At 32.9% G+C, this 14,044-nt stretch overlaps 1 protein-coding gene across 2 annotated transcripts in view; it reads left to right on the forward strand.

Annotated features, from left to right (window-relative positions):
• The window catches only part of LOC132937377 (myosin-VIIa), a 153,351-nt gene extending 139,584 nt beyond the window's left edge, over window positions 1-13,767 (forward strand). For both annotated transcript variants that reach the window (XM_061004195.1, XM_061004196.1), the window contains exons 20-34: window positions 342-566; window positions 1,814-1,948; window positions 2,415-2,644; window positions 3,880-4,078; window positions 4,207-4,368; window positions 4,893-5,040; window positions 5,113-5,390; window positions 5,811-5,947; window positions 6,056-6,267; window positions 7,428-7,726; window positions 8,759-8,966; window positions 9,397-9,680; window positions 10,070-10,309; window positions 10,771-10,974; window positions 11,536-13,767. In XM_061004195.1, coding sequence (XP_060860178.1) covers window positions 342-566; window positions 1,814-1,948; window positions 2,415-2,644; window positions 3,880-4,078; window positions 4,207-4,368; window positions 4,893-5,040; window positions 5,113-5,390; window positions 5,811-5,947; window positions 6,056-6,267; window positions 7,428-7,726; window positions 8,759-8,966; window positions 9,397-9,680; window positions 10,070-10,309; window positions 10,771-10,974; window positions 11,536-11,721 — 3,147 coding nt within the window. In that variant the 3' untranslated portion in view covers window positions 11,722-13,767. The remainder of the gene's footprint in view (window positions 1-341; window positions 567-1,813; window positions 1,949-2,414; window positions 2,645-3,879; window positions 4,079-4,206; window positions 4,369-4,892; window positions 5,041-5,112; window positions 5,391-5,810; window positions 5,948-6,055; window positions 6,268-7,427; window positions 7,727-8,758; window positions 8,967-9,396; window positions 9,681-10,069; window positions 10,310-10,770; window positions 10,975-11,535) is intronic.
• Window positions 13,768-14,044: the final 277 nt, after the last annotated feature.

The following is a 14,044-nucleotide window of genomic DNA, read 5'->3' on the forward strand; positions in this document are numbered from 1 at the left end:
CCTAATGTTTTTAACTTTTATCAGCGCATCGATTCACCTATTCAACTATGCAACCGTATGCAAGCATTGTATTTAAGTAGTTAATTAAACAAAACTATTTCATACTTATTTCAATTAATGATTTAGAATTTATACAAATTTAAATAGTTTATTTAATTATTTCTAATATATTTTAAACACCTTATATCTATAGGTATATACTATAAATCAGCAAGTAAACTAAATATTATGTAATTTTATCATGTAAAATGTGATTGATTTTGTTTATGATGTAGGTTTTAAAATATTTCGATCATTTTCGTTTGAATTGAGTTTGTCACGTGTGATATTTTTATTTACAGGACCTCTGTAAATACACTAGAGGTGACATAAAACAAGACAACGAAGTACAAATCATCCAGTCTATAATCGGCGCGGGGATCAACCGCGAAGAGTTGCGAGACGAAATTTTCGTACAATGTATGCGGCAAGCGACGAACAATCCAAACACTGAGTCCACCGAAAGAGTGTGGCTGCTCATTTGTCTCGCTATCGTTGCGTTCCAGCCCAGCAAGTTACTCTACAAGGTACATTTATGGCCTAACTGGTTAAATGGTTGTGCAAAACGTTTTGCACAGCAAGTCTGAACTTTGTATACGCTCAGCGTTATTATAATAAAGCTATGCAGTTTCCTTCGAACTCATATCTACCTAACTGAAATTCGGGACCACAATTCGGTGGTATCAATATTGCGTACTAAAGTATCCATGCAGGACAAAAATCATCATAAATCATCTCAGTCTATTATTATAGGAATGATTACTAAATATTGTAAAAACATAATTTTATAGAACAGTTTGATAATAACACTTTTTTAATATATAATTTGAATCGCTTATTCATGAAAAGTTATGGTCACAACTTTTCAGAAAAATGGCTTTTTTTTATAAAAATATGTTCTGTGATACAGACTATAGAAATGAATATTGTTCGTTTTTAAAGGAGTCAAATTCATATGATAGTTTGTTGTAGGTATATGGGAATTTAAGCACTCAATTTGTGTCTATAAATGCTATATTAGTGCTAGTACATACATAGTTTTTTTAATTTCCTAAAAGTTTTACTTTTTGGACTTAAACCCTTTCATAAATAATCAATTAATTTATAAAATTGGACAAATTTATTTTCATGTTTCGTGAATGCCATTTTAATACTAATGGTATGGTCAGTTTTGAAAACTGTATACTTATAGTAACAGTTGTTGTACCTATATGTATAATAAATACATTGTGGAATTCGTTGTATATTTTCTGCGGTTAGGTAAGTAGGAAGTTATAAAGTAACAATTTTGAATGGCTGTGTATGATTTGTGAGCGGCTTAGCCCCTATATCCCTCTCTAACTATACCGATATTACGTTTCTTTTGTCTATACAAAAAATATATAACTCAATTTTAATGTGTAGAAAACTAACTCATGTTATTTAGTATATTTTATTCACTTTATTTCTGATTGAAATTATTAATTTTAACTCAATATCTGCTTAAATATAAAAATTATATGCATATATAACTATTGAAAAATATGTAAACAAGGGATGGATGTAGAATCAATTTTAAATTGGATCTGTTTCAGATATTTATATAACATATTTATCAAGTCATTATTTCTATAATATTTTTTTAAACAATTGTGACTCGTGGTTTAATCGTTGAGAATTGGAAAATTTTGAAATTTGCGCAATTTAGTTGTAGTCTAAGTTAATACATACACAATATAATATATTAATATACCCAAGTACGCATAATATAATATTTTATTTACGATTTTTTCAGTATTTCGTGAGTTTCTTGCGGAAGAATTTGCAGTGTGAAGGAAAACTCAAACAGTACGTTCAATGGTGCCTGGATAATTGTAAAAACACGAAAGTGTCGTGTCGACAGTATCCACCGTCAACGGTTGAAATCGCCGTAAGTACACTTCGAAGATGAAGTGAAAACGCATTTAAAATGCTCTTGTCACTAATTTTGTGTCCAAAAAGGATTTACATTTTTTTGCCAAATTCGCCCCAAAGGCAATGTTATTACCACGTCCTTAGTTATATATTATACTTTTACGCATATCGCAAATAAAAAAAAAATAACTACCTATTCATAACTCATGATATTTACACTGTTACAAATCCAATTGTTTAGAGACACAAAAAGTTTAAACTAAAAAGAATTAATATTTAAAAAACGTACACTTTCCACTTAAATGAAAAATGTTTAAATCAATAGAACTTTAAAATATTTTTGAATTATGTTTTCTAGTGATTTTTTTAAAACGTATTAAAGCGTACATTAGAAGTTCCTAGATAAATATTTTGATATTCGAACACGTTCTTGACATTGATGATCCATGGTGACCTTTAAAAACTCACTTTTTATGATGCAGGCTATGCGGAGACTCGGCACGATCGTCTGCAGATTTTTCTTCCTGGACGGCCGAACCAAAGCGATTGACATCCATCCAACGGACACGGCCAGCGATGCGGTTTATAAGCTAGCAGACAAATTGTGTCTGAGGTCGATTGACGGTTGGTCGATATACCAGAGCCGGTCGGATGGCGAAGAACACGTCCGCGCTCATTACTACCTGTACGACATCATCGCTGCTTGGCAATCGTACGTATATCGCATTTTAATAAATCCTATCACCTGTCTGAGTAAGATCAAACTCCACTAACATTTAGAAATATCAGAATAGTTTGGATTTTTAATATCTGAAGTGTGTTGTATTTATTAAACAATTAAACTTAGCTTGTCGACTTGAATTAAAAATTAAAAAATACTATAGCATAATGAGTACATAATAATAATATAGCCTACTATCATTAAAGTAAGGAGTATGTGATAAAGAGTTTTTAAGTTTCCATGCGAAATTAAATTTTTTAGCAGATTGTTTTAACTTAAATTATATCTTTTTTTTATATAAAAAATGTCGTTTATTTTGTGAAAATTTACAATCTATACAATAAGTAAATATGAATGAATGAATATAAAAGGAGGCGGTGAGAAAAAGACAATGAATAGTAGTTTCACATTAGTAATTCTTGGACATGAATGGTAATTTTAGGGAGAAATAATAACAATCACGTTAAGTGTGATGTGTGTTGAGAAGATCTCTGGGCAATTCGCGTTTTAGACATCTGGCTGGGTTGTCTGGAAGAGCATTATCGGTATGAAGTTGAGCGATGAGGATATTTGAGTGGTGTTCCATATTGGAATGTAGGCGTAGGTAATATGTTATAGTTGTAAATCATATCTATAGTTCAGACTTAGCTACCTATAAAGTGATATTACAACTTTTAGAGCCATTTTTTCCTATATATACTTCGCGTTTTGTTTACATGGAGTATGGCGTAGTGTTTTTGTTGGGATAACAATTACATTTAGATAGATACAATTATTTTAAAACAATTATATGGAAACATGTATTTACGATTATTTATAAGCTTATTAGTTATATCGTGTAAAACACCTTACAATTATACTATCAATCGACAAACACATACAATTTTCAAGTAAAGCTATTAGCTAATATATTTTATAAGTTCTATATTACCTACCTGTTCTTGACCCAAGTGCATTTCGAACGTTTTTATTTAGCTAAGGGCGTAGTTCAACAATCCCCGTGTGTTGATTTTGTTATTATTTTAAAATTATTAATTGTTTATTTTTTTATTTTTGTTAAAATTCGAGTATCAAAAATCGTATTGTACATTTAAAAAAAAAATTGTCTTAAAATTTAAATACAATACGTTTATTAATTTACTCCAACAGTATTATTGCACCGGTCATATAGGTACCAATAAATTCCAAGATCAAACTATTATACACGTATTTATTTCGGTCCACAGAAAGCAACAGATCAAACAGACCACTCAATCGAGTAGCAGTTTCCCCTCTCTGAGCCGGCGGTCCAGCAACACGACTTTGACCAGTGGCGAGAACCGCTTCATATTCAAACGTCGACTGTTCCGGCATTCCCGAGAAATTTCGCAGGACCCGATCGAAGTGAACCTGTTGTACGCACAGGCCGTCTATTGTGTAGTGAAGGTAAACGATCGGCGGAATGTTTAAATTACTTTGCTTTTTACTTTTTTACTTTAACTAAATTACTTTACGAAAATATTTTTAATTATTTTTACATAAGCCTATTTATTATTACTGTTTCTGTTGATTAGTGTGATGACTTTCCTGTCAGTGAAAAGGTTGCTCTCCAATTGGCCGGACTTCAATGTCAAGTTTCACTCGGCGATCCCAAAGAGTCGACTTTGGAGTATTACGCGGACGTCGAAAACTATATACCGTTTAGGATAAGCAGAATAAGGAGTTCCGATACTTGGGTAGGTTAATACGTGATGATGGTTTGTAGAAAATAATGAGTTCCTGCAAGATGAATGGCAGGTGAAAATAGACGTACCTATGTACAAGGTGTTGCTCGATTAAATAACGAACTATTAAATCAGCGAGCTCTTCAAATAGTTGCACTGATGTCATAAAATTGAACCTATCGTTAAGCTCATCAGTTTTTACACTAGTTCACCGAGTTTGTAGTGGTCGAAAACATAATATTTTTTCCTGCACTTGTTATGGTTTCTGGTGTAGTTTCGTGACACCGTTGATATAACTCGACTTTCTGCTAATACATGACTTTCTAATGATATACAGCCCCGTACCATATAATTATTTTTTCCTACTAAAAACCTTTTTGTTATTAATGTTGTTTTAATTTTTACCTGTCGTGCGTCGTGCACATGAACTCACCCTCGTCCAACAACGAACTACGTACACAGCGGATTTGGTCTGCAGTACTTGGTGTCAACAAATAATATTATAACTTAGACGACGCGATCTTATATTATTACAGGTGCCGATACTGGCGCAGGCTCATCAACAATACGGTGCTGGCAGATCAGAGCTAATGGCAAAGGTCTTGTATTTATCGTGTGTAATGCAATATCCTCTCTACGGCACCACAATGTTCCACGTCACCTACAGGGGATACTGGTCGTACGGTATGATCATATTATTTCACTCAGCATCATTATCGAATTCGTTGTTAATGTCGGTCTTGTCGTTTCATACAGGAAACACTCTAATACTCGGTGTCAACTGCGAAGGACTCATGTTGATCAAGCCGGAAGACAAGTTCGTCATGTACGAGTTCAGGTACACTGACGTGGAATCAATATTTTTGGACCCCAGCGATTGTTTCCTGACCATTAACTTAATGAGACATCAAAACGACAACGCCTCGGCGCACAAGTGTTTCGTCTTCGAAACGCAACAGAAATCCGAAATCGGTTCGCTCATTGTCAGCTATTGTCCAGGGCTGGCCGGTTGGATAATCGAAAACGAAGCACCGGTATGAAGCGAATAAATTGTTGTGACTTATAATCGAGATTTGAGGCTGTGAATTAAATGCACTAAAATACTATGAAATAACTGGGTGATTGTGCACTAAAAGTCGGTAATATTAATGATTTTAATATTCATCGAATTTTATTTAAATACATTAAATAGGCTAAGAAACGAAAACTATGACGTGCATACGCAAAATATACCTAACATCATTTTCAACGATTTGTCTGGTATATTATGTACGTTACACTATTAAAATATAGGTACCTACACAAAACAGAATTTCGTAAATCAGTAAAAATATAATTAGATGAATTCTGTTCAAACTTAATTTGAAATGCAAACGCATAAATTCACAGCCCTGCTGCAGTTATAAAAATATTGTACTTACGCGTTAATGGACGATTTTAATTTATCTTAATAGGTTAAAGCCATAACGAACGATGATCGCATACGACTGTATCACAACGTGATCAACTGCCGGCGCAATTTAATCGATTCAGATATGTTGAATAAGCCTCAGGACACCTCTGGTAGTTTCTTAAAGAACACTTTGCGCAGGTCAGTGTTACAACCAATATACAACAAACTGGTGTATACATAGCATAGATGTATCAGTAAAAATCTATCAAATTAAGTGTGTTTTAAATTAACAAATATTTTGTTTAGACTGAGCAAACACAAATTGGAAAAATTATGGGCTGAACACATTGGATCGTTGTCCGAACACGGAGAAACGTACAAGGGATTCTCGGGCTCTTATTGGTCCTTCAGTAGACAGACGATTTCCCAAAGTCTCAGCCGGTTGTCCGAACAAGACGAACAGATCGCTTTGCAAATGTTCCAGATCATACTGAAATATGCTGGCTTAGGTCAAAATGGTAACAATAATGATAACCACGTTAACATATTCATCCCCAGGGGGAATTACACGCCGCTGCTATACGGATTACGATTATAATTTTAGAATGTTGTACAGTTGAGTCCCATGGATCTAAATTTACAAATTATTCAACTAAAAAAAAACCTAAAAAGAAAACTGTTCTTCTCAATGTATTTACTTAATATAGAATATGCCAACCAATTGAAGTTAAAGTTTCAATTTCTAAAAATTAATAAAATCATTATTATTGTTACCTAACAAATTAAATAGGTACACATGTAAATACACCGGTATGGTTAAAAGTATGCTACTCGATATTTTTCCTCTACAAGGAAAATTTGTGAATCATTTATATGTTTTTGTTAATAAGATACCATGACAACGAAAACCTTACGAAAAATCCGACGGAAAATAAAAAGTTGTATCTAACCTAAAAACATATATAAGTGTTAAAAATGATTTATTTTTGTATGTTCTATATAATTCGTATATATATATTATTTCGCTTGTAGTTAGGTGCCTATGAGTTCATTGTCTCTACAAAAACATTTTTTATATCAAAATGTATTTTTCGTCATGTACTCCAAGATTACTTCTTCACTACCTGCTACCCACTACTGATGATCGACTATACAATTGTTTTATATTATTTGTATGAAAATAGACATCCTTCCCTGTAATTATTTCATATTATTAGTAATATATTATAACGTAGATAAGATAGAAATAAAAAAATTGGTTATCAATATTATATATGTTGTACGGACCATGTGCATTCATTATAGTTTTCAATTTTATATATGCATTTTAAATGTTAGTGTTAAAACTAAATACGAGATAAAAAAACAACTTTTTAATGCGTATTAACAACTGCATATAATAAATATAATTAGGCACGATATACCTATTATTGGACGGATTTCAGCTATAATTCTAAATCTGGGACTGAACTGTATAACTCCTGAATTTTAAAACATCGTCTTTCATAATAATTTGATCGTTTTTAATGCCAAAGAATCCCACCTAAAACTTTTACCATGCCTAACAACGGCTGTCACCTCTAAGCACGTCGTGGCACGACACAACTTACTGTCGGCGTCTTCGATCGTGTGTGAGTTAGATATCACTCAGCAGTTTGTTGTTTTTAATATGCATTAGGAGAAGTCGTCCGGCGAGCCGAAGACGAACACGTCACCCTGATACAAAACGTCATGGAGAGATCGATGCGCAAGGAGTCGTTGCTCTGCGAACTGTACCTGCAGCTGATCAAGCAGACCACCGAACATCCGGATCCAAACTCAAGGGTCAACCTCAGGCATTGGGCGCTGTTGTCCCTCACGTGTTCGGTCATCTTGCCACCGCAACGCAACGTCCGAAAATATTTGATTGCACATCTGCGGAAGTGCGCCGGCGATTGTGTAACCGAGGAAGGGAAGTACGCCCGGTTCGCGGAAAAAGTGAGTGTGTGGTGACCGGAAGGTATAATAAGAGTGATTCCGGTCGGATTGCTCGTAGACTATATCTGTACTTAATAATTTATAACCAAACATAGATGCGAATACAATAATTTAATAAGCGTGTAAATATTTTTTTTTAATTTATCTGAGAAAAAAGTATTTAAGAATTATTGAAAATATTTAGGAAGTATTGAATAAATATTTAATCAACAATTGTTTCATTTTTACTTAAAGTCGATTTTAAAATGAGATTCTTAATATAATAAATAATACATTCTCGATGATTAATTATAGGTACTAATATTATCTCTGCTAAAATTAATTCTAACACCAGTTCAGTCAGTTCAATATACTATTATGTTTATTTTGAATTTTACCTATTTTTAATTACCTACCTATTTCAGTATTGTTAATTTTAAAATGTCGTTAATTTTTTTCGTTATAATATTCTTCATGAAAATATTATGCTTTCAGAAAAATGCCACATAACCGTAATTTAAGAGGTTTTACATAGGCTATTTTAATGAAGTAGTTGAGAAGTATTACAATATTAAATCTTGAATATATATTTATATACCAATTTAAAGTAATTTAAAATCAGTCCAATGTCAGTACAACAATGGTTGTTACTTGTTGCATGATAACTAATAACAAAGTTATACAGAAAATTAGTTTCTTGCATTACAAACTTATTAATACCTATACCGATTACATCATGTTCGCCAAATGTTTACACTATAATAGGAATAGAAGAAAACTTTTTCCGTGGCGTTTTTATTTTATTTATATTAGTAATCACTAATATTTTGTAATAAACAAATGAAAAAAACCAAAAAAAAATAAACTTTTGTTATTAGTTTGTACCACACAAAACAATTTTCATGGATATATTACAGGTGGTATATCTTCCTCTTAAGTTTACGTTGTAGGAAACAATTTTCGATGAAAATTAATTCGGACTTACGTCGTTTTAAAAAATATTGGAAGAAAATGTTGTGCTCGGTACACTTTTTTAATATTTCAATTTTTTAGTGCGTGTCGAAAACCCAAGGAACGAGGAGACGACAGTGGCCGCCGTCTAGAGAAGAAATATTGTGCACGATTAACAGGAGGTTGATTTATGCCCGATTTCATTTCATGGATGGACAATACCACGCCATTGAGTTTCACCCATCTTCAACTGCTAAAGACGTAGTGGAAATCGTCAAGAATAAAATTGGACTTAGGAAAACAGCGATGGGTAAGTAACACTGAAGTGGTGGCAGCAGTGGAACTATAACAAAATATGTATTTTGATATTAGGGTCAAGTTGTTATTGCGACCTAAGAAACTATAAAAAAAAAATCATGCAAATAGGTATAAACTAAAAACAACCAAATGAGAACTAAAAACTAGATTAGTTTCGTGTAAAATAATAGTACCTATATACGTAGAGGCGAAATATTTCTTTTGATTGTCGCTGTTTTTTTATACACATAATTTTATTGTTATGAAAAAATCCATTTCCAAATATTTTCAAGTATTTTTATTTGCAAAGTGTTCTTTAATCATTCCTCAAAACCTTAAAAAAAAAATACGTGAAAAATAAAATTTTGCGTTACGACACGTCGTACAGGGAAAAATTTTTTAGTTACATATAGTTTTCAATAATACGTATTGTATATTTATAGGATATGCGATCTACGAGGTGTTAGGAAATTCCGAGCGAAGTTTGGTGGCCGAAGAAAAACTTGCCGATGTCATGTCGAAGTGGGAAAGATACAGGAATGCCAACACTGGAACGGCAAACACGTCCAAGCCCATCCGAAAGCACAGCCACATATTCCTGTTCAAAAAACACCTATTCCTCGACCAGTACATGGACCTAGACGATCCGGTGGAAAAAGAACTGTTGTACCATCAGGTGCTGCATGGCCTTCGGTGTGATCGATTCCCGGTGACCGATAACGAAGCGGTTCGTATTTTTGTCTTTTTTATGATGCATCGAACAAAGTGTAAACCATAATTTGAATTATTTTATTACTGAAAGAAAAAAATGTCATTAGCATGTTTGGTGAATCGATAGCTGTACCTACCTTTATAACAATTTAGAAAAATTGTAGTAAAAAACGGTACACTAAACATTGATGATGGATCGCTCACTCTTTATCACAATAAATGCAAAATTGCAAACAATATGATAATAAACTCTATATTCTCCGAAACTGTTAATTAATTTAAATCTATTTTCAGAGGAATCCAAGAGTTCCTAATATATTCTATCCCCTATGGACCTATCCCTACTTAATCCAATGATACTGAAAATGTATAACGTTTATTGATATCTTTGTATCGTGGTTTTAGGTTATGTTGACCTCTTTACAAGCTCAAGTAGAACTAGGAGACTGCGAAGACACCGTACTGGAATACCGACAGGTCTCGTGCCATTGTCTCCCGTCGAGGCTAGTCACCAACATACCCAACGAAGACGTAGCGATGCACCACCAGAGTTTGAGAGGAATGACTTCGGCTGAGGCCAAGAAAGCTTTCTTAAACTTGATCAAAAGCTGGCCACTCCACAGAGCTACCATTTTCGACGTTATGGTTAGTGTATTAACTATTGTTTGAGGACTATAATTTACATGAATTGCATTTAATTCCGTTAAGATATATAACATTAAATATTTAATGAGACATACAACGTTAGATACGATGACTTTCAGAATGTTATATGAAAAAGGTATGCATATTATTTCACGTTTACAGTTAAAATATGCATTAAAAAAGCGTCATACACGAAGTATGTAAAATAAAATATAGGTAATCTAACTACGTCATTTTTTTTTTACTCAACTACCTAACAGAATTTATATTCAGACATTGAAAAAATCTAATCATGCATAATCTAATAAACATATATCTAGACCTAGTTAAATACTCAAGTATTTAAGTGTAACGGTTTGTATGTTGTAAAGACTAAAAATAATTATGTAACGAGATGGGTTGCTGTATACTTTAGGTGTGCAGTACATTGTGAAATATTAACAGAAATATTTGGTTTTTAGCAATCGTTCACCTCAAATTGGCCTCGTGTCTTGTGGTTGGCTGTGGATCAAGCCGGTTTACATCTACTGGAACACCGATCTCGAAATGCGTTGTGTTCATACGAGTACGACAGTATCTTGAGTTACAGTCCAGCCGTCAATTGTCTGATGATAATTACGGGCAGCGACAAAAAGCAGAGCAAGATCATATTAACCACTTCACAGGTGACGTGTTTTAATTAAGAAAACTTTTTTCGGTAATGGCCGCTGCAAATGTACCCTGTAGGAGTTGTAGAAGCCTGTATCCAGTAGGTAGTAATGCAGTATAGCCATCATTGATGTGAATAGGGTCCTCAAAAAGTCAAATGTGTAATAGCTTCACTATATTTATAGTTATAGACATAGAAATACAAAATATTATTTACATACATTTCCTATTAGTTTGCATATTATATCTTATATCGTATCATTTCGATACCTAAAACTCGTTTTAAAATACAATTTCTCGGTAAAGTCACAAGGTCATTTCGTGCGGAACCGTGTGAAGAAAAATTTATATCAGGAATCGTGAACCACCTGTTCAAACCCAATCCAAGTCCCACCATTTTAGAAAAAAAAATGTCCTCCTTCACTATTGACGGGCCTGTTTACCATAATATTATAATGACTGCCACAACCATAATAATATAATTACAAATAAATTACTATCGATCAAGTTCGATGTTGTATCGCGATAGTTTACGATTGTAATTTATAATAATAACAATATTATAAAATAAATTACAGGCGTTCCAAGTGGCGAACCTGATCCGCGAGTACACGGAAGTGCTGCAGTCTCCGCAGGCGTTCAAAAAGCGCGAAGGAGGCGGCGGCGGCGGTGGTGGCGGCCGCAAGAACGGTCTGAACGGTTCGAGCTCGAGGCCGGTGAGCATACTGCACAAACCGGCGCCGGCGATCGAACTCCAGACATGATCCGAGGACCTGCGGACGTCCGATCGACGGAAGCAGAATAACGACGATTGTTGATCGGACAACAGCTTAACAATACGTGTATATTATTATCATAAACAACAGTGTCCCCCGAGACTCAAGTTCCGGCTCGTCGTCAATCACACCGCGTTGTTAGGAATATTATGTAACAATCGCGAATTAAGATATATAATAATATTATATTCTTAATTTATGGTAACAATAATATTATTATAATAAGTATATCGAGTGTTTTGTGACTGTAACCGCGCAGTCGCATATTAATATCTATATTGTGTAAGAGATTTTTTTTATATAATGGAAATTCAATGCGAAAAACACGATTTGCTCGGCGTAAATCGATTTTTATATATAGACAAATCCTGTTATAATAATAGGTACGGTTTGAATTGTCGAATTTTAAACATTTTAAAAATCATAATAATAACGTATTGCAACGAAAATTATTGTAAAAGTTTGTTAGGTGGGTATCCCGCATTTTTCCAAAGTGAATGGTTCAACCGAACTAATTGGTAAACTTAGAATAACAGACTGTCGAATAACAGCTTCGTTGACAATTATTATTATTATTACTAGCTGTATACAAATAACGTACTGACTACAAAAACTGGACCGTAGCGGTAACGCCATAAATCGAGTAATTAATCAAAACATCTTATACTACCTGGTGCCTATGAACTAGTTAATTTCCTTGTAGTTGTAATGGCATTATATGAGCATTGATATTATTCTAATAATATATAGTCACGATTTTATAAATTCCGTTTTTTCTTTTTAAATCAATGTACGACATTATTGTACGGTTTGTCATTAATATACAATCTAAGTTAAATATCTAATATAATTTTTAATTAAATTATCTTAATCGATGTATAAATATTTATTTAGGTAACTTCATAGTTAAAATTTACTAAATTAAAATGTATAGTATAATATATGCGGATTGTATAACAGTATAATTCGCAGCGTGGAGTGTGGCAACGACGGACGATGATGAAACGATGATAACATTTTAAAATTTCTCTTCGAACACCGTCCGAGTGGCGTATTTAAATGTCTACATAATAATAGTACGGACCAAATATTATATAAATAATATAGACGAATAATTCCAATGAGATGAAACATAAGTACTTCTTATACAAACGGTAAACGATTCACTTTTGTTATCCCAGTTCTCAAATACAGCTCCAAGTTCTCACACGAGTAGACCACTCGTCTTTTGGACACTCGTATAACCGTGGCACCGGATTTATAGACGCCCTCGCGTATAGGTTCATATAAAATATTTTATAGTTTCATACTTTCATACCAATAAAGATGGGGCTCCTTTTGCGTTGTGCTCTGTTTTGGACGAAGTTGAAATTATATTATACAGTTTTATCCCCCCCTCCCACCAATATAATCGTACATCGCATGTTTTTACACTCCCCCACCTACCACCCCCACCGTATCTAACGTTAATACAATACAATTTAAGTGCATTATAATTTCTGTAGGGTGTAAGCATATATTATTATACATTTATACTATTATTATGTAAGCAATGTTTTCCATTATTTATTATTATTCGCCTTTGATATACTATATTATATTATATTATGTCATTTTTATTAAACAAATGTCTGATGTTCAATTGTTACTATAATCTTTCAACGAGCAGATTAACAACAAAAACGGAAAAAATGAATGAGTAAGAAATATTGTTGTTATACATTTTTTGTAAATACCTAATGTGATTTTTATTTTATATTTTTCTCCATTATTATTCCCGTAAATATTATGAAGAAATTCGCCAAATACTGTTATGATAATGATGTTGAATAATTTTATATTATAATTTAAAAAAAAAAAGGTGTTATATGTTCGTCTATATACCTATTACAATACCAGATGAAGGTGTAGACCAATTTATATATTGAGTGTGCTATATTATATTAAAAGTGCCACCAAGATTTTCCTAAAGTATTTATATATATATATTATATCTATGCGTCATGTAATATAATATAATATTAAATTAAAGAATGTCTTGTTTTCATTTAACTTGCCTTATCAGTTCCGATTGGCGATTGCAGTCAATAATATACCTAATAAGCTGTCATGATTTATGTATTTTATTTGTAGATACATAATATATTATTTTACGTTAAATCATAACTTAACATTGTGATTAAAATATTATAATACCTACCTACTTTTTATTTAACACACAAGTAATGAATACATAGGTACCTAATATAATTTGTAATTACTGTAGGTACTTTTAACCCCCTCGGAGACTCCAATTTATTAAAATACGATA

Source organism: Metopolophium dirhodum, chromosome 1 (genome assembly GCF_019925205.1).
Source record: "Metopolophium dirhodum isolate CAU chromosome 1, ASM1992520v1, whole genome shotgun sequence".
Classification (NCBI taxonomy): domain Eukaryota; kingdom Metazoa; phylum Arthropoda; class Insecta; order Hemiptera; family Aphididae; genus Metopolophium; species Metopolophium dirhodum.